Genomic DNA, 20946 nt, shown 5'->3' with positions numbered 1-20946 from the left:
GCCAATAGATTTGTTCAATACAGGGTTGCCATAGATCTTCAGTTTGTAAAACAACAACAACGACAACAACAAAAAACTGTAGTATCTTTGAAGCGCAATAAAAGAAGGTATGCCTGTATACTGGGTGAACATTGAAAACTTTAAGTGACAGAAGGCAGACACAAAAAGCCACATGTTACTGTATGATTTCAACTGTATGAAGGATCCAGAATAGGCCAACTCATAGTGAGTGAAAGCAGATTAGTGGTAACCAGGGGCTTGGGGGAGGGGAGAAATAGGGAGTGACTGCTTAATGGGTACGGGTTTCCTTTTGCAGTGATGAAAATGTTCTGAACTGGATAATGGTGATGGTTGCATATCATTGCGAATGTTCTAAAACCCACTGAATGATACCTTCCCAAATGGTTAAAATGGTAAATTTTATGTTATGTGTATTTTACCACAATAAAAAATATATTGCTATGATTGTCTATTTTATGTTGATGTTATATTATGGTTTCTGATCTCGCAAGTTAGTAACTTTGTGAAAATTTTATCTTGTGTGTTATGTTTTATTTAGGTAAAATGATCCATTCTATGGTAGCTCATTTGGATGCTGTTACAAGTCTAGCAGTAGATCCTAATGGAATCTATCTGATGTCTGGAAGTAAGTCTGAACTTCCTATACTGCCACAAACTTTATAAAGGAATTGTTACTCAGTAATGTACTTTATTTGTTCTTTTATTACAGGCCATGACTGTTCTATTAGATTGTGGAATTTGGACAGCAAGACATGTGTGCAAGAAATAACAGCACATAGGAAGAAATTAGATGAATCGATTTATGATGTTGCTTTCCATCCATCAAAAGCATATATTGCCAGTGCAGGGGCTGATGCCCTTGCCAAAGTATTTGTGTGAATCAACAAAAACTCCCATCTTAACAACAGATTTGCTTGGACAGAAAGAGGGTCTGCATCACTGCCATCAGAAAGGTTACTGATATGACACTACATGTGATCTGCCTGGTGAAGGCTATTCAAGGCAGGCATAAATTGATGGAAATCACATCTTAATGTCAGGCTCATTAATTTAATTGTAATTACTGTATCTCATGGGACAAATAAAAAGGACTCCATTATTTGTGGCCTGTACTGGATATGAACTGAGCGTATGTCTGTTTTTTAGGTATCTTTAAGCCAATGTGGAGTCTGATCTTACAAAAGACTTTTATTTTGGACTCTGTGTGCTGCCTTAGGGTTAGGAATGTGGTGCTCTTGTTGGGGGGGAAGTGAGCTCCAAGAGTAGCTTTTTTTCATCTCTTAGTGATTTTCTGTTTATCAGTTGAATGCCACAGATTCCCTTTTAAACTTATTTTGCTTTAAAAAAAAAAAAAAAGAAAATTTAACTTAAAATATTTTAGCATTAGTTGCACAAAATGTTTGGATAAAATTCTAGTTTTTATAAGTCTTTTTATATATTTAGCCTGTCACAACAGTGCTCAAGATTGTATTGAAGTTTTTCTGCATTATACAACCCTAAAACACAGAGATCTCACTGACCCGCTGCCGTGTAACCACACTTTTTCCTTCTTTTGCCTAATACAGCTCAGCTAAGTCCTTCCATAAAGATGCTAAATCACCTTCATCATCACATAATTGTCTTCATATAAACCAAGGACTTTATTAAGTGTATTAAAATGAAACAATGGGGTTTAATACTCCAAATGAACTCTTTAAAAAGAAAAAAAACGAACTAATCTTGGCATCCTATCACTATGTGATATTTTGTACATCTTACTGTATTTACAAGTTTATTTATCAAGGATTATCCATCTTGCTAATAGCCTATTATTTATTTCACTTTTTGTTGGTCTTTATATCCTTTTATTAATGTGCTAAAGGAACCTGTATATCTATTTTGGAACTCTTTGAATGGTCTAAAATAGACTAAAAATGGAATATTTTATAGTTTAAGTTACAAACCAAGGTGATTTCCCCCAGATGCATATCTTGGTTTATCATGATTCCAAACAAAAACTATGTTGTTTAAAAATATTTGGAGTAAAATTTTATTTGCATTACAAATAGGACACAAAAATAGTTGAATCAGGATACAGAAATCTGCTGTGTTTGGACTAGTTATCCCTGTTTTATTTTTTCAGATGTGCTTAATTTTATGGTGTAACTAAAGATTTTGTTTGTGTAATGCATGATTAAGACAATAAAGTATTTTTTCTAGTCTTCCAAAAACTTTTCTGATCAGTTTGCGAGTTTTGATGAGTTTTGTAAGGTTTTTGTTTTACAAACTATGAATCAGCAAATTTTTAAGATTGTATCACATAGCAAACGTACAGCTATTGAAAAATAATGTATATAAAATGCATATAATAAATATTAAATTGTGTACCTGTATGTTACTGTTGGCTACATTATTTTGTGTTGATTATTTAATAAAGTGCAATACTTTACTCTCCATCATTAAACCAGGAAATGGAGATGATTTCTCAGTGAGTCCTTCATTTCTATGCTGTTCTGTTAAACTTTGTATTGCTTATTGAGACTCTAGTAAGATTAGAACAGTTTAGAACAGTTAACACTATTAAGAATGATTTTCTATGTATTTCACTCCATTTGGGAATCTTAAAAAATCTATTAAAATAAGTTAGATAATTCACAATAACCAAAAAAAAGAAAAAGATCCAGGTTTTTATTTATTTGAGAGAGAATGAGAGCGAGCGAGCATGAGAGGGGAGAGGTCAGAGGGAGAAGCAGACTCCCCGCTGAGCAGGAAGCCATCCCAGGGACTTCATCCCAGGACTCCAGGATCATGACCTGAGCGGAAGGCAGTTGCTTAACCAACTTGAGCCACCCACATGCCCCAGAGGTCCAGTTTTAAATCATTTCCTTAAACGTTCTATTTATGAAATCTGGGTTTCAGTTAATAGTGTTGTCATTCTTATCTAGCCATACCTGTTTCCACAAAAAAGCAAAGCAGAGAATAAACTGCATTACTCATTAATTAAAAGTCCTTATAAATATTAAGTATTAGTATCTTAAACTTTTTCCTTCAACAAAGTAATATCCTTTTTCTTTGAAGAAAATTGGAAATGGAATTAGAAGGTAACAGAAAACTTACGTGGCAAAATTCTATTTGAATGCCTAGTGCAAAAAAAATTACATTGTGTACATTGAGAAATTGTGTCTTCTACGTAAAAATCCAAGTGTCAATTTTAGTCATTGCTGGTGAAATACTAAAATTTTTCAGAAATTTTTTTAAAGTGGGGTGCCTGGGTGGCTCAGTCGTTAAGCGTCTGCCTTCAGCTCAGGTCATGATCCCAGGGTCCTGGGATCGAGCCCCACATCGGGCTCCCTGCTCTGTGGGAAGCCTGCTTCTCTCTCTCCCACTCCCCCTGCTTGTGTTGCCTCTTTCGCCATCTCTCTCTCTCTCTCAAATAAAATCTTTAAATTTTTTTTTTCTTAAAGTGATAGGTTTTTTGGTTTTCTGAAGATTCAACTTAATGAACAAAGTAAGAGGCATATTTTCTCCTTGGTTTTGGAAATAACAGTTTTTCCAAAGCTAGTATTGTTTCTGGCAGCTATTCCAAACCGGTGCATTACTGTTTAACTGAAATGTGATTATCATCATTGCAGTGCATAAACATTCACCTCTTGGGATGTATTAAAACTGAACTGAATAAAAATTAGTATATATGTTTATTTTTCTTTTCTCTACTTTGGTTGATTTTTCTCTGCAGTATTAAATGTTTGGAAGAGACTAAAGGATGCAAAAAGAGAAAGTCTTATTTTGTGTGCTCCCATTTGTGACTCATGGGAAGTTCTGTAGATTGATTTGACTATGAAATGGTGCTTTATAAAGTTTAAGAATATTTGTATATACAAATGTTAATATGTTGATTTTCTCAATATTTAATAATAATCTGCCTTTTTCATACTTTATTTTTGTGTAGTTTTCTCACATTTCAAAGTTAGTTATCCACTAACGACCAGCATCTCATTTAACACCTTAAATGTTATAAATAGCCTAGCATATTTGTAATTTAGGCATGCCTGCTGAAGTTGGATTGTAATACATCTTTTTAAAAATCTTCTTTTACTCCTTTTCAGTTGTTAACCCTTTATCTTGTTTACTTACACAAAATAATTGATCGTAACTTAATAGAGTGGTCATTTCTGCTCTTAGTGTTAAGTCAGAGTGTTAGTTTCCCTGGTTATCTCAGATGCCTCAACTTTGTCCTTTATAAAATTACCTTCTTTAAAAATGCTTGTAGTTTGGAGGCTGGATTTTCATTTAATTTTTCAAGGAGTGGTACTCAGCTAAGAATTTGTGGTCTGTTTATGGAGGGAAAAGGTTAAACCCATTTTTGCTTAATTAAATGAAAATTCTTATTAAATGAATCATTCGTCTTTGAGGCATTTTATTAAGGGGGGGCAGTTTATTGTCTTCCCATACCCCATTTTGCCAAATTTTTATGTAGTATTAAAGGCAGTTTCAGTTCTGCCTGATACGTGGTCCTTGTATTCCTTTTATACAACCTATAGAATTGTTAGACTCCAAAGATTTAGAATTAGTATGTGTACTCCAGTAAATCAGTTAACACCTTTTTCAGGTCAACGTGTAAATTGTTTCAGATAGGATCAGTGTATATGTGAAGGGATATAGGGTCCTTAGGTGGATGAGGGAGAGGGCAGGTCCTCTGTAGAGAAGATGAGCCAGACAAGATGAAAGAATACCTTTATCTGAAGGGAGAGCTCTTGGTGAGGTAATGATAGTTATATTAAGGGAATTCTGATCACTTTTCAAAAACCAACTTTACAAGCATATATAAGTAAAAATAATGTTAACTACAAGACATTTTTGTTGAACTAAGTAATCAAAAGCATCTCATGCTGTTTAACTTGGTAGTAGTGGCTGTGTATAATGCCTAGAAAGGAGACATTCAATAAATTGAATAAATATAACAATTTAAAAAAAATTCAGAATTGGTCTTTCTGCATAAAATGGTGAATGTAGGATTTTTTACCATGTCCCAGGGATAGATACTTGGAATAATAAAAGTAAAGCAGCTTAGAATTAGTCACTAACAGTTTATTGCTTAGTCAAACTACAATATTTTTTCCTGCAGTTCTATTTTTAATATGTGCTCTTCCTCACAGCCAAATGTTTACAAGTTTGAAAGTAGTAAGTAAAAATTTACCAACTTAGCTATTTTTTTAGTACATGGATGACTTTGAGTATAAGCCAAATATATCTATACACGTATAAAATTAAGGATATAAATAGAAAAATACCAGGCAATCCTGCTATCTTGTTCAGTGTGATACTTCCGCTGTTATTATGAAAATACACTACAAAAGAAACTTCATGCCTAATTCCCTTCCATTTCATTCATAATTATACAACTTTTTAGTATATTAAGTAACAAATATTGTTGATTGGTTTTAAGACAACATCTATTGGGGCAAAATAACATTTCAACTGAGTTAACTATTTCATTTTCCTTAAATGTTTAATACAGAATGATTAGAGAAGGAATGTTGCTTTTGTTCTGAATATCATTCTTTTATTGAGCTATGGAATTTGCATTTCTATACATTTAATATGCATTTTAGAATTCTTAAGATTTGGATGCATGATATTTCCTCTTTCCTGAGTTTCTAAGGGTCATGATTATGAAGTCTCGGCAGAGTGTTTAACAATTCTAAATTATCATTAGAAGGTAGTAGCTTTAAATGAATGCTTACTTGCTTGAAACAGCTGTTGGCATTTTTAATATAATAGTTTTGTATCTGATCCTAGTATGCTATGTAGTATTTTGGTATTATGAGAAAATGACTTATACATTCTATCCTCTTGCACTTTTTCTTTCCGTTGTCAGAATGTCCCCATTATTGCTGGGATTCCAAGAAATCTCTACAAATGCCTCTGATGACATCGGAAACAATTGGTTCTAATCCTGTGAACTCTCTTGTGAAGAAAGCATGTGACTCCTTTGGTTTAGAGGCCATATCTTTCAGGTCATCCAAAGGTGCCCAAGCCACACCAACAGAGAAAATGGTGATACCTACAATGAAAATATTTTTAAGTGAATTAAAACCAAGTTCCAGGTTATATATAAAATCAGGTGTAAATATTTTTCATGAATTAGTAAACAGTTATAGAAAAACACTCTAGTAATGTCTGAAGAACTAAATCTCCTTCACCAAATGGTTAGGTAGGTTTTAACAGTCACTGTGATGAGAATGACTGACAATTGAATCAAAAACAGAAGCTCTGCCATCAGTATAAATTACGACATTAACCGATAAATCACATGATCACTGACAAATATTGGATAAGCTGATAAATATCATTAAAAATAAAAACCCTAATAACATACTTAGTGAAACGGTGAAAACTTCCTGAGATTGGCATGAGAATGGGCTGTCTACTGTCCTCACTCTATTTTACTGGAGTCCTAGCCAATTTAACAGCATGAAAGAATGGCACAAAATTTGGGATACGTAAATGGAAGTTCTCTAAGGCTGTTGCATTGCCAAGGATGGCGACTAGGCCTCTGTGGATATTGAGAGCTTTCTTCCATTTTGATTTGTATATTAAATTGGCAAACTGACCTGTAGTCAGAAATTTGACCAAAGCAAAAATCTGGTGATAAAAACAGCCAAAGAGAAAGGTCTGTGAAGCTGGAATAATTTCTTCTAGTTACATACACACTGAGGCATACCTCTGCATTCCCTTGTGCTACTGGAAGGCTTTTACTCTGAATACATTTTGGCTAGGGTGATAACTACATTAGTTTGATTCACCTCAATCCCAAGTGCAGTAGTTGTTTACCATCTTTCTTTTGGGTGAAATTCCCTATAATGTTTTGAGAGTTTCTGAAAGAGCTTCTAAGACTTCATCCCCCTTCTAGTGGTATTCTGTGCCAAGAGTTGTGAATACTTAAGCTATAAATAAAGCAGGTTTAGTTTATATAAAAGCTCCTTGAAACTATTAACACCCAGTCAATACTCACCTGGCAAAAAAAAAAAAAAAAAAATTCTTCCCTCAGGTTTCCTCCCTTGTAGATTGAATTCAAGCTCAGAGTGGTTAGCTTGGACCAAATACATAATTACAGCTTATGACCCAGCCCTGAAAGCCTACTCTGTATTCTGGCTTTTGTTAACTTGGTAACTTTGACTTTACTATCACTAAAGGATAATTTTCATGACAATCGTGTGGCCCAACCTCCTGAAGTTCAACTAATTAGGGAAAATATATTTGAATTAGTGAAGTTCACTTAATTTAGCCTGAAGCCAAGCCTATTAACCATAAATTATATCAGTAAGCTACATTTTTAAAAATTTATTTATGAGAGCGTGCATGTGCAAGTGGGGAGAAGGGCAGAGGGAGAGAAACCCTCAAGCAGATTCTCCATGGAGTGTCGAGCTCCACGTGGGGCTTGATCCCACAACTGTGAGATCGTGACCTGACGCGAAAGCAGGAGTTGCAAGCTCAATGGACTGAGCCACGCAGGTGCCCCTATAAGCCGCATTTTTAAGGAGTATGACAGCAAACAGGTCTTTGATCTGGGTTAGTTGCTGATGTATAAAATAAGCCAGATCTATAAAAATAAGCCAACGTATAGCTTAAATTCCATATATCAGTTTACCCACTAAATAACAGTATTCCATCAATATATAAGTACATTAACGTGCTAATAAATGTATCAAAGGGAAAAGGTTAAGTCATTAGGAATTAAATAGGGAAAAGGATATATGTAAGAGTATAGAAAAATGCAAGGCTGCTAATTCCCCTCTCCCAAGTTAGCGTTTTTGTTTTTTAAGTATTATTGGACTGCAATCACTCAGTTTTATCCCAGGAAAGGGAATGCCAGCTTTTTGTTGCCCTATTTGATCTCAGCAACACATTATGCTGATGTTTTCAGGAACGAGTGGCCTTTGCCAAAAGTAATATTAAGGTTGGGGTAAGGGAGAAAGAAGACCTTTTTGTACCCTTTCACATTAGAGTGTGTTTTTATTATCTCAAAAAGAAAAAGATATTAAAAAGGAAGTTTAGATGGAATCGAATTAAAGTCTAAGCACTTGTAACATGTTTTCCTGACACATGACATGGTTCTCCTGGGCATTCTCCCAACAATACAGCGATGAGGAGTGTGGACTCAGCCAGACTGCCTGGGTGTGAATGCTGGCCTCACCACTTGCTAGCTGTGTGGTTTTGAGGAAATTTGTTTCCTTATCCATAGAATGAAATTCATTGGGCTGGTTTGACAACTCAATCAGTTAATGTTGGGTAAAGCTCTTAGAACAGTGACTGCCATAATGCAGATGTTTGTTCAATAAAATAAATGCTTAAGTTTATATTTACAAAACTCACTGAAGCCCTCAATTCCCTACCCAGATGAAGGACAAGAACCTTACCTGCATCGTGTGCAGCAGCAGCAGGGCCTCGAACATCATCATAGGACTGGCCGTCTGTGACAATTACCAGGAAGTTCTTGTTGGGGCTCTCCCGCACGGGACCAAACACGTTTCTAACGGTGAAGGAGATGGCATCGCCTGTGGCTGTCCCACCGCTCATATAGCGAATGTTTCTGATAACAGCTAGGACATTCTCTTTGGTGCTATAATCAGTGAAACTGAATTCTGTGCGCTGATCATAGGTGAACTGTACAGCAGCTATCTTGGCACCAATGTCTGAGATTTCGAAAGTCTTGGCTATGTTGGAAACAAATTCAAGCATGAGGTGAAAATTACTGTCTCCAACACTGCTGGAGCCATCAATTAGAAAGGCAATGTTCACGGAGTTGTAACAGGTCTTGCTGCACATCATTTGCTCATAAGTGCAGAGTTTCTGAACCAGAGGCTTTACATATTTTGTGGTACCAAACCAGTTAGGCATGTGGTAAGAGAAGAAGCCGTTATTCCGACAGACAGCCTAATGAGGGAGAGGGAAAAGAGATCAAAAGTTGTTTCTTAAAAATTATAGAAACATTACGGGCACCTGGGTGGCTCAGTTGTTAAGCGTCTGCCTTCGGCTCAGGTCATGGTTCCAGGGTCCTGGGATCGAGCCCCACATCGGGCTCCCTGCTCAGCCAGGAGCCTGCTTCTCCCTCTCCCACTCCCCCTGCTTGTGTTCCCTCTATCGCTTTGTCTCTCTGTTGAATAAAATCTTTAAAAAAAAAAACTATAGAAACATTAAAACAATTATAAAAAACATTCTGTCTTGACTGTTCAAAGTTAATTCAGATAAGAGCCAGTCAGCACTATGCCTCGAGGTCCAGAATTAAATCACTACCATAACAAGACACCCTCACCTCCTTACCTTGTCAACAAATGCAACATCCTGAACCATCCCCAGTTCTTCAGGGATAGGCTTGGCCACAGAAACTATAAATACATTGACCCCGAACTCTCTGGCCACAATGCCTGCTTCCTCAATGTCGTCAGAAGGCCAGCCATCAATAAATACCACCACCACTTTGGGGATCCCTCTTCTTACTCCAGTGTCTGCTGTGAAGAATTTCTGGGCGGTATGCTTCAAGGCTTTTCCTAGGTTTGAAAAAGAAGCAGGCTGGAACAGCACCACCGCTCAAATGACATTTCCATTTCCCTGTACCAACTTGATGCCACCAAAGTTTAAGAATTTAACTTACATAGAACTTGGTTCTATAATAGTTGGGAAACTTTATCCATCAGGCTTATTTGTTTGGTCTTCACAACCCACATTACTTCCCCCATCACCTCCCAGAAGCCTCATGTTTCCTTACTGTACGTCAATCACCAGTCAGAAACCCAACTGACTCCCACTCCTGTACTTTTGCTCTCTGTCTAGTCCCTCGCTGACTGACTAGTACCACTAGTGACTCCGAACAAGAAATGTTCCTTCAAAGGGTCTGTAGTGCTTCTCTAGTTCTTTCTGCCCCGTCTCCATTTGTTAAATCAGTCTGTTGATCTTTGCTTCTTTTTAACATGCTGAACATAATATATATCCAATATAATCCAATATAAGCACAATACTTTTTTGTGTTTTAAACAAGCAATATTAATTAGCCCTTTGGCCTATTTTCCATTACAAATTGAGTATCTTAGATGATCGACTACAAATCTAGCCAAGATTTCAGTGTCAGGAGGAAGAGGTTCACATCTGCTTATATAAAAGAGCCTAAAACTGTTTTATAGGTCTGATCACTCATTACCCTCTCTTGTGTTACATCCCAGGGGCCAAAGTCTACTTACCTGTATTGGAATTACCCCCTCTGAAACCTACTTCCTTTATGGCAAACAAAACGTCTTTGGCTGATGTAAAGTTTTTCAAGTAAAATTCTATTTTGGGATGTTCACTAAGTGGAAAAATGAAAAAATGTTATCTAGGGAGAACTGGAAAGGTAAAACAAGCAACATTATATATGTTAAAAAAAAAAGTCTTTAAATTAGACAATGCCTAAGTTTCTTTCTTAATCCCATAGTATACAGTCAATTAAGGTATTGCATCCTTACTTGAATTTTAAGGCATCTTGCGGAAATGTAACAAAAACCATTGCTACCTTGAGGGTTTACTTTATTCTGGGTGATATGCTATATACATATAATATATATCATCTCATTTCATCATAACTCTACAAGGTAGAAACTATTATCCCTATCATATAAATGAAGAAACGGAGGCTCAGAGCATTTAGGTAACTTGCCCAACAAAACATAGCTGTACTTCAAATTCAGGTTTGTCTGACACCAGAGTCCATGCCTAACCTGTATGGTGCCCCTCAAACCAGGCCTGGCTCAGAACACTGGGCTTAATGGAAATCTGCAGAGTTGGGCAGCACACAGTTGGAAGGTGGCTGGGTGTGAGGTTAGGTCTGTTCCAGTGTGAGACCCTGGTAGCACTCAACAGAATGGGCCTATTAAGTACTCCACAGTTTCTGGTCAGAAGAGGCAATTTCAAGGACACTGGGACCAACATTTTAAAAATGAGAAGGTATAAGAAATTAATTATGAAGGATTACAATATTGAATTTTTGTTGTAATAAAGGATATTGACATTACCAATCTTTTTTTTTTTTTAAGATTTTATTTATCTACTTGACAGAGCGAGACACAGCAAGAGAGGGAACACAAGCAGGGGGAGTGGGAGAGGGAGAAGCAGGCTGCCCGCCGAGCAGGGAGCCCGATGCGGGGCTCGATCCCAGGACCCTGGGATCATGACCTGAGCCGAAGGCAGACGCTTAACGACTGAGCCACCCAGGCGCCCCAACATTACCAATCTTAAAGTATATTATAATATTTGGGATTTTCCATATTTAATAGAAGGATTTCAGCTCACTTTTTTTTTCAGCTCACTTTTATCACTACCCTGTGTTCAGCAGAGACCATGCTGAGTAAAAACAGTTAAAAGCACCAACTAAACACTTTTTGTGTTTAGTTTTTAGATAAGTCAGTATTTCATTAAGTGTAAAATTTTAAGATCTTAGTATTATCAATCAACATTAAGTCAAGAGTTTTGAGAGAGAAATATAGCACTGGTTGTATTTCTGTATATCTGCTGGAATGCTGGGTCACAAAATCAGATATTATGGGTTGATAACCTTTTCAGTTTAATGGTCACTTTTCAACTATCCAAATTGTGATTTGAGATTTAGTCTTGTTTTTGCATCCTTAATGATATATTCTGTTATCCTGCTTAAATATAAACTCTTGATATAGTTTATTCTGATGTTCTTCCTAAAGTAGGAAAGCTGTAAGCCAAGAAGTTATAGAGAAGCTAGTCTTTGTTTGAATGTACAAGATAGTGTAGGTTTCGTCTTGAAAAAGACTTGGATACAAATCGCAAAGAAAAAAATTAAGAAGAAAAGTACTGAGGGGAATTTGCCCCCTGAGATGTAAAATGTACAATAAAGCTACAATAATCAAAACATTGTGGAAAAGATGTGGAATTAGCTTATAGATCAAGGAAACTGACTTGCCTAAACTTGTATATAAAATTGGTATTTCAAATCAATGGAATAAGAAGCTCATTTATTTTAAAGGTATGGGACAAATGGTTAAATTATGTAGAAAACAAAGTTAAATTCTCCTACCAAAAAAAAAACTATCTAAATTAAGAACCAGTTGTAAAAAATAACATAAGAATGAAATAGAAATTAATATTTGTAGTACTGGTGCTACCCTTACACACTGCTGACAGCAGTTTAAACTGGATCAACTTTCTAGAAAGCAATTTAACTTTACATCAGAAGCCTTAAAAATGTCAGAACACTTTGACCCAATTTCACTTTCAGGAATCTAGTCTAATGAACTAATCAAAGATGGCACAGGATGACATAAGGATGTTAATCATAATGTAATGTGTAATGGTGGGAAAAAAAACAACAAGAAAAAACAGAAGAATGGTTAAATACCATGCAAAGGAACATTATAAAAAAATTTTTTTTGAGAGTGTGTGAGTGGCATGGGTGAGTGGGGGAGGGGGCAGAGGGAGAGAGAGAATCTTAAGCAGACTCCATGCCCAGCACAGAGCCCACACAGGGCTGGATCTCACGACCCTGAGATCATGACCTGAGCCAAAATCGAGAGTCAGATGGTTAACCGACTAAACCACCCAGGCATCCCAAAACATCATTTTTGAAGAGTAGTTGTGATCTGGTAAAATGCTCAAATGATTAAGGGTTAAAAAACAGGACATAATTCATTTTTATAGTTGGAGCTTTTGAAAAAGCAACACACCTATGTAGGAGGGGTGGGGGATAGGCAAAATGGGTGAAGAAGAGTGGGAGTTACAGGCTTCCAGTCATGAAATGAGTAAGTCAGGAGAATAAAAGGAATAAAAGGAATGTAGTCAGTGGCATTGTAATAGCATCCTATGGAGACAGATGGTAGCTACACTTACAGTAAGCATAGTGTAACATATAAAGATGTTGAATCACTATGTTGTACACCTGAAACTAAGGTAACATTGTGTGTCAGCTATACTTCAATTATACACACACACACACACATACACATGTACAAATTTTCTTAAAATACTGAAAGGAGGGGCGCCTGGGTGGCTCATTCAGTTAAACGTTTGCCTTTGGCTCAGGTCATGATCCCAGGGTCCTGGGATGGATCCCTGCTCAGTGGGGAGTCTGCTTCTCCCTCTTCCTCTGCCACTCCCTCGGCTCATGTTTTTTTTCTCTCTCTCTCTCATAAATAAATCTTTAAAAAAAAATAAAGGATATAAAACATTTTATAGTGATTATCTATGAGGGGCATATTTGGGAAATTGGTTTTCTTTGTGCTTTATATGTTTTTCAAATTTCTATAGTGAGCATATTATAATCCTAAAGTCCATCGATATTATTTTTAAATGAACAAAATTAAAAAGGTGGAGCTTCAGATCTCCAAGGAACTATACTAAATGTTTAAAAGAATGACAGAATAGGGAGGAGGGATAGATCATTTCTTCCTTCAGCAAAGAGGAATTAAGAATTGAGTAGAGTATATTATGCAGATGTAATTTGTATGAGCAACAAAACCTTTTAGTTTACCTTCTGGTCCTCAAATAGCATATAATTCTCAATCTTTTTATTCCAAAAAGGAAGCACTTAGACCTACCTAGTCTACTTAGCAGTCTTAAACCCTGTATTCATAGTTTGGGAATTCAGATAGTCCACACTCAATACGTTTATATTGAACTGAAATGCATGTATCCACTAAAAGGATTAATCATTTATCAAGTCTCCACCCATTTTAACAAGATTGGTACCTGGCTTGAACAAGGCCCACGTGTGGTCCCTCTGTTCCAATTCCCAACATTAGAGCCACTTTGCCAACAAAATTCTTCTGTAGATTAAATCGGCGCTGCCCAATATTAAAACTTCCATCAATCAGAAATGCAATGTCTGCTTTACAGTCTGTGAATACCCAAACAAGTCTTTCTGTTAGCAGTTTCAAGAGAGAGGGAGGGAGGGAGAGTGAAAGTTACTTTCCCAAATGGGTATCTGGACTCTTACCTTTATTGCCAATTTTCTTCTCAGGTGTTTTCTTTAGTCGTTTCCCTGAAACCAAGGAAGCACTTGGCATTAGTGAAGGAAGGGAGTTTCATAGCAAGAAGCCCACATGGGAAAAAACTCATGACAGGGAGTGTCATTCTTAAACATACTACTTGTTTTTAAAAAATTAATTTCCTAAAAAAAATTAATTTTCTCATGGTTTTCTGGACTGGGGAAGCAATGCCCCAGCAAAGAAACAAGTCAGAACTGTTGTAGGCCTATATATTTGATATGCCACTAATTCAGGACTTGATATCTCAAACCCACAGTTGAGGCAGGACTGGAAACTCGAGTTAGATTCTAATGTTCTTAATTCCTTTGACTTTAGAACTGCCAGTCTTGGGGCGCCTGGGTGACTCAGTCGGTTAAGTGTCTGCCTTTGGCTCAGGTCATGATCTCAGGGATCAAGCCCTATGTCAGGCTCCCTGATCAGTGGGGAATCTGCTTGTCCCTCTCCCTCTGCCCTTTCCCCTGGCTTGTGCTCTCTCTCAAATAAATAAATAAATCTTAAAAAAAAAAACCAAAAAAAAACAACTGCCACAGTCTTAGGAAAAGAGATCCCTGGCTATTTGTTAAAATGGACCCATGCTAATTCCTTTTTGCATATGGCAAATGCAACTAGGAAGTTCATGGTACTTTTACTTTGTCCAGTTTCTAGGCATGGGGTTTATCAAATCAGAAATAGTAGGACTTCAAGAGAATGTTTGGTAGCAGAGTTTATAATTGCAAATAGAAGGATATGAATTTGAAATAAAAAAGTATATGTTTCTTTATGTAATATACCAGTAACCATAAGATATGTTTTATTTTTTTTTAATTTTTTTTTTAAAGATTTTTATTTATTTATTGAGAGAGATAGTGATAGAGAGAGCATGAGAGGGGGAGAGTCAGAGGGAGAGGCAGACTCCCCGCTGAGCAGGGAGCCCGATGCGGGACTCGATCCAGGGACTCCAGGATCATGATCTGAGCCGAAGGCAGTCGCTTAACCAACTGAGCCACCCAGGCGCCCCTGTTTTATTTTTTTAAAGATTTTATTTATTAATTTGACAGAGAGAGACACAGCGTGAGAGGGAACACAAGCAGGGGGAGCGGGAGGGAGAAACAGGCTTCCTGCTGAGCAGGGAGCCCGATGCGGGGCTCGATTCCACGACCTGGGATCATGACCTGAGCCGAAGGCAGATGCTTAATGACTGAGCCACCCCCTTTTTTTTTTAATTTTTAAAGATTTTATTTATTTGAGGGCACCTGGGTGGCTCAGTCAGTTAAGCGTCTGCCTTCGGCTCAGGTCATGATCTCAGGGTCCTGGGACTGAGCCCTGGGTCAGGCTCTCTACTCAGCGGGGAGTCTGCTTTCTTTCTCCCTCTGCCCCTCCCACTGAGATCATGACCTGAGCCAAGGTCAGACGCTTAACCGACTGAGTTACCCAGGTGCCCCTGTTGTGTTTAATACCAATTTCCTTTAAAAGGAAAGCTATCAACAACACGTTTATTTTTTAATTTCCAAATGCTGTGCCAGGCAACTAGGAGAGAGCTTCCATATTTCATACCTGTTGGTGGACGTGCTGTGGACACTGCTTGTCCTGTGGCTTCCTGAGTACCACTTTTTCCTTCTGATAAAAATAAAGAGAAGACTATTTTTTCCTCTTCCTTCTTTACCATCAAAGCATAATGAATATAATTTAGGGGTCTATGGAATGGTAAATATAATCGAGTGATGGCAATTACATCAATACTTGCTTCATGCTACTTTCAAAGAACCAAAATGAGTTTTTAGCTATTAAATCATATTTTAAAAGGATCACCAAAAATGAATTCATATTCATTTTCATTCACTAGTGTTTTGATCTAATGTTACCTGGTAAATGTCAGGGCATTCTGATTGCAAACAAGGCAAGTTTCTTTTTCTTTTTCTTTAAGTAGGCTCCACTCCCAGTGTGGAGCCCAGCATGGGGCTTGAACTTATGACCCTAAGATCAGGACCCGAGCTGAAATCAAGAGTCAGATGCTTAACTGACTGAGCCACCCAGACACTTCAGACAATGCAAGCTTCTACTGCAATCTTCTAACAGCAAGATTATTTTTCTCGCATGCAGCCAAGTTTATCTTGAGTGGGTCTTTGCTTGTCCAGTCCCCTGACTCTAACCCATTGTTGACTCCTCTGAGTTTTGATTGTAGGCTTTTTCATCAGAGTCAAAGAGATTGGACTAAGAAAAACAGAGAACTTTTTTTTTGGTGGGGGGAGGGTGAAGCAATATTTACACAAAAGTAAGAATAATGTAATTGTACCTACTTGTCACTGTGAAAGAAGCAGACCATCTGGAAAGTGTTTGAGACTGAACGCCATTGGCAGCTACTGAGGAATAGTTTTCTCGACCTGGTAGGCTATATATTCGCACAGGTCCCCCTGAGATGCTGATTACTCCCCTGTAACACAGAAAAGCAGCTGATATTCCACCCACGCTTTTTCAGGGGTATCTGACTGACTTCTAGTGCCATGTTACATCTATTGTTCTGATTAATCAGGAAAACAGTTCATCGGGGCGCCTGGGTAGCTCAGTCATTAAGCATCTGCTTCGGCTCGGGTTGTGATCCCAGGGTCCTGGGATCGAGCCCCGCATCGGGCTCCCTGCTTGGCAGGAAGCCTGCTTCTCCCTCTCCCACTCCCCCTGCTTGTGTTCCCTCTCTCTCTGTCTCTCTCTGTCAAATAAATAAAATATTAAAAAAAAAAAAGATGGGCGCCTGGGTGGCTCAGTTGGTTAAGCAACTGCCTTCGGCTCAGGTCATGATCCTGGAGTCCCAGGATCGAGTCCCGCATCGGGCTCCCTGCTCAGCAGGGAGTCTGCTTCTCCCGCTCCCCCCTCTTGTGCTCTGTCTCTAAAATAAATAAATAAAATCTTTAAAAAAAAAAAAAAGAAAAAAAAAGAAAACAGTTCATCAGGGAAGATCTATATGGATGCTGCCAGCCTTTTGAAAAACTTGCTTACACAGGTACAAAATATGCCTGGGAGAAATGGTATTGTGCTGTCAAACTTCTTAAATGTTGATAGGAACATACCTGTAGGATCCTGTTCCCTACAGCTCAGAGATTCAGAGTTAATAGAACCAAATAATTTTCTTAGTTTTCCAAGGTACTTTATATGTCCTTGGACTTCATTAAAAAAAAAAAAAAAAGCTTTGCAGGATAGCAGAGTGGGTGGTGAATATGGGCTCTGGAGGCAGCCTGGGCTCTCAGTTCCAGTTTGGGCCCTTGCTACCAGTGGCAAGATGTTGGCAACTGTCTGAGTTCAGTTTCCTCATCTGTAAAATGGAATAAAATTGTACCTACTCTACAATTGTAGAGTTGTCACGGAAATTAAAAACAATGTCTAGCACATAGTAAAAACTCACTAATATATTACATTAGTAGGAATGTTCTAAAATTATAGGGATCTAGCTACCAAGAAATAATACAATTTGCCTTTTGTCAGAAAGCTTCCTTTGTGTTGCTGGTGCTTCAGGGATATCCAGGGAAACCTTAAAAATGTATCCATCTTCTGTGGCCAATACTGGTACCAAAAGAAAGGAGGTGTGTGGGGGGTCCATTTGGCTAAAGAGGGAAAGGATATTATTACACTTGGATTTCTCTCCCCTTATGTGGTTCAGCTTACCTGTGGACAGCTGCGCCACATATGCTTGAAACAGATGCATACACTATGTTCCCAAACACGGAGAATTCCTCAAGAGCGCAGCCCCCTGGGCAAAGTACATCTGCTTTCTCTTTCCTGATGTCCAGGCCTCGGGTAAAGCATGTGATAGCAATGGGAACTGAAAAGAAAGGATGGAGTGTAGTGACATTCTTAGGATTCTGAGGGGTGTCAGGGGTTGGGTGGGGTGGGAACTAGGGTAGGAGATTGAAGATTTATCTCCCTAGTTTCTACACTTAAGAATATTAATGTATGTATGGTTCCACACCATTCCAAATTTTAGCTACCCAAAAACCGGTTTTCCAATTTAATCTAGTCCTCAGCCACTACAAAGCCTATTGGAAGAATCTTCTCAATTCTTATCAGTTTGGGAATACATAGTTGGAAATATAACAGAACTAGAAAATGACATTAGTCATTCACCATTTATTAATTCATTCTAGAAAAATAAAAATCTCAGTTACTAAAACAACTATGGACACAGGTGCCTGAGGTAAAGATATTAAAATCTGGGCTGAGCCTGTGAGGAACATTTCCCTTTTTTTTTTTTTTTTAAAGTAGGCTCCATACCAAGTGTGCAGCCCAATGCAGGGCTTGAACTCACGATCCTGAGGTCAAGCCCTAAGCTGAGATCAAGAGTCGCACGCCTAACCGACTAAACCACCCAGGCACCCCAATGAGAAACATTTTCATAGACACATGCACAAACCTCTAAGGTCCCATCCTTTGCTTCGAGGACCATTTACACCAGTTTTTCTCCAAATGCAGTGCCTTAAAATTGTGTCTTAATTAATTTATTTTCATTATGTTATATAAATCACCATACATTAGTTTTTGATGTAGTGTTCCATGATTCATTGTTTGCAAAAACTGTATCTTAATTTAAACAAGCCAGTGAACAGATGTTGCCCTTTACAAATGTCCTTTAGCTCAATCACTCATTTTACAGATGCAGAAATTAAAGCAATGGGGTTAATTTGCCCTAGGTCACACAGCCCAACTCCTGCAGGATAGGAAACAGGGAAGTTAGTCTCTATGAAGTGAAGCATTTTTATCTGAATTGAACCTGCTTAATTCTGCTCCAAATCTGTCGAGAGAGATTTATCATGCAGTGAATGCATTTTTAGAAAAGTGTTAATACTCTCAAATTTTACATACCAACCCAAACTAATCAAGAATTGAAGTTCTTACTATAAAAGATGTTTGGTAGACACAAGTTATTGGCAGCAAGTAACAATATAATATGTTAACTCATCAATTTACTATAAATATTAAGTTGAGAATAATGTTATTAAATACTATTTTTCAAACACAAGAAATTGTGGTTATCCAAACCTTTTTGAAACAAATGTTAATAAAAAACCAAAAGAGCACCTTTTCTTTTTTTTTTTTTCCAAGACAGAGTAATACTGTCTGGTCATCTGCCCACTTGAGTAGCCTGCCTCTACCAATGACCCTTTTCTATGAGCTTTCTATGTTGAGCTGCACCCTGAACTATACATCTCTATTGGAAGGGAAGGCAGAATGCCAGCTAAAATGCGGATTCCTTAGCTCTGAAACACTCTAGATTGCTGGGGAAGTTAAAATCCTTACCCACAACAGTAGCCTCATACCTGTGAGCCTTATACATGTGATCAAACAGCCTTAATCCTTCCTCCCACTTTCCGGGTCATCAGAGGCTCTGCCTTTAGCTGCCAACACTCACTTGAGTGAGGGAGAGAGGGGGAGGGAGGGGGGGGGAGAGAGAGAGAGAGAGAGAGAGTGTGTGTGTGTGTGGTGGGGGTGGGGTGCTGAAAACAGCCCAGTGCAATGCTTACCCTCATTTCTCCTTTCAAGAAGAACACGACAGATTTTGTAAAAGAGTTTGCCATTTATATTGTAGAAAACACACCCACCCATACTGGGACTTTTACATGTGGAACAAACTGTTTTTAGACTCTCTCCAATATGAAATGGGCTACAAATAGGGGGTACTCCTAGAAACCAGGAGTTCAAGCAAGGTGGGACAAGGATGTAAGCATCTCTGTCTCTGTCAGCTCTGACAGTGTGAAGTCGGGTCTGGGAGGCTTCTTCCTGACCTCAAACGCCGGAGACAACCCGAGACTAGTGTGCCACTCGGCAGGACTCAACGAATACTCCCCTGCCTTGACCTTTCGATGCCGATGCTCGGCTTGCCAGGTGCCTCCCGCGATGTGAGTGTAGATTCGGGGACGCTTCCTTCTCCGCGCCTTGGGAAGAACGTCCCCTTCGGGAACCAGGGGCCCCCTCGCGTGGGAGAAATGGGTAAGCCGGAGTAGATACGCCGTGGGTATGGATGGGTGTGCGCCCTCCAGCTTTGGTCCCCGGGGCCAAGGTCTAGGGGCTCAGTCTGAGTGCTCCTCTACCTGCCGGCCCCCAACCCCTCCCACCGCCTGGACTTAGCCCTGCTTCCCCAACAGGGGAACCCGCAACTCACCCGCTCCCTCGCTGCCCGCAGGCTCCGGCAGCAGCAGCAGACAGACACCTGCGAAGAAAGGACAGCGCGAGGGGGGCTCCAGCCTCCGCCCCGCTTGGTGCGACGGGAAGGGGGTGGGGAGGGGCGCGTACCCACCGAGGCAGAGAACTGGGATCCAGGCTGCAGACATGGTAGTGGAGGGGCTCCTCGGACCTGGGAGACAGGGAGACTGCGAGGGAGGCTCCCGGGAACGGAGGCCCCTACTTCCCCACCACACTGCGCCCGCCCTCCCCTTGGAGATCCCGCACCCCTCGGAAACCCAGGGGCGGTGGAGGGGGGGAGGTGACCTAAGAGGCCGCTGCCCGGGAGCCTGCGCCTCTCTATCTGGAGGCGATGCTCTGGCTGCAAATCGAGCCAAACCCAGCATCGATGTGCAACCCCGGCCCGGGAGAGGGGGTGCGATATCAAGACAGAAAGAAGCTGGGAACGACAAAGGAGAGACTCGGATAGGCAGGTGTCAGGGACCCGCACGCCCACCGCCGGACGCCCAGGGGTCCGCACCTGAGTGGGATCCTCCTGGCGGCGCCCGAGTGCGGGAAGTGCGTCTCCCGCCGCCGCTATAAAGGCCTGGCCGCGCGCATGAGCACTGTGCGGGGGGCGCGCGAGGAGGGGCTGGGAGCCTGCCACCCGGGCTGCGCGTCGGCCGTCCAGCTCCGCCCCCACCCCCTCCCCGTCCGGGCGTGAGGCCCGCGCCGAGGCACCTCCCCCCCGCAGCGCGGACCTCCGCCCCCCGGACGCCGC

At 39.6% G+C, this 20946-nt stretch overlaps 2 protein-coding genes across 7 annotated transcripts in view; one reads left to right on the top strand and one right to left on the bottom strand.

Annotated features, from left to right (window-relative positions):
• The window catches only part of STRN3 (striatin 3), a 107430-nt gene extending 105037 nt beyond the window's left edge, over positions 1 to 2393 (top strand). For 4 of the 5 annotated variants that reach the window (XM_045900670.3, XM_045900672.3, XM_045900671.3 and 1 more), the window contains 2 exons: positions 560 to 646; positions 731 to 2393. In XM_045900670.3, coding sequence (XP_045756626.1) covers positions 560 to 646; positions 731 to 900 — 257 coding nt within the window. In that variant the 3' untranslated portion in view covers positions 901 to 2393. Of the gene's footprint in view, positions 1 to 559; positions 647 to 730 lie in introns of those variants that run through there. The other variant, XR_010405134.1, reaches the window with a different exon arrangement.
• Positions 2394 to 5073: 2680 nt separating this feature from the next.
• COCH (cochlin) lies at positions 5074 to 20838 on the bottom strand. Of its 2 annotated transcripts, XM_045900653.3 has the most exons (12): positions 20707 to 20838; positions 20302 to 20358; positions 20167 to 20214; positions 17676 to 17832; positions 16319 to 16452; positions 15576 to 15638; positions 13991 to 14035; positions 13744 to 13891; positions 10239 to 10342; positions 9325 to 9551; positions 8421 to 8937; positions 5074 to 6064 (listed from the first exon to the last, which is right to left on the bottom strand). In XM_045900653.3, exons 2-12 carry the CDS (start codon positions 20333 to 20335, stop codon positions 5889 to 5891), a joined length of 1653 nt encoding a protein of 550 aa, XP_045756609.1. In that variant the 5' UTR covers positions 20336 to 20358; positions 20707 to 20838; the 3' UTR covers positions 5074 to 5888. The 2 variants fall into 2 exon arrangements, with proteins under 2 accessions (XP_045756609.1, XP_054369642.1); XM_054513667.2 differs by lacking the exon at positions 15576 to 15638.
• Between the last annotated feature and the right edge of the window lie 108 nt (positions 20839 to 20946).

Source organism: Mirounga angustirostris, unplaced genomic scaffold (assembly GCF_029215605.1).
Source record: "Mirounga angustirostris isolate CCGP_5_RB_7025 unplaced genomic scaffold, mMirAng1.0.hap1 SCAF_9, whole genome shotgun sequence".
NCBI classification, from domain to species: Eukaryota; Metazoa; Chordata; class Mammalia; order Carnivora; family Phocidae; genus Mirounga; species Mirounga angustirostris.
Note: the sequence above shows the minus strand (reverse complement) of the source record. Positions and strands in the feature narration are given on the sequence as shown.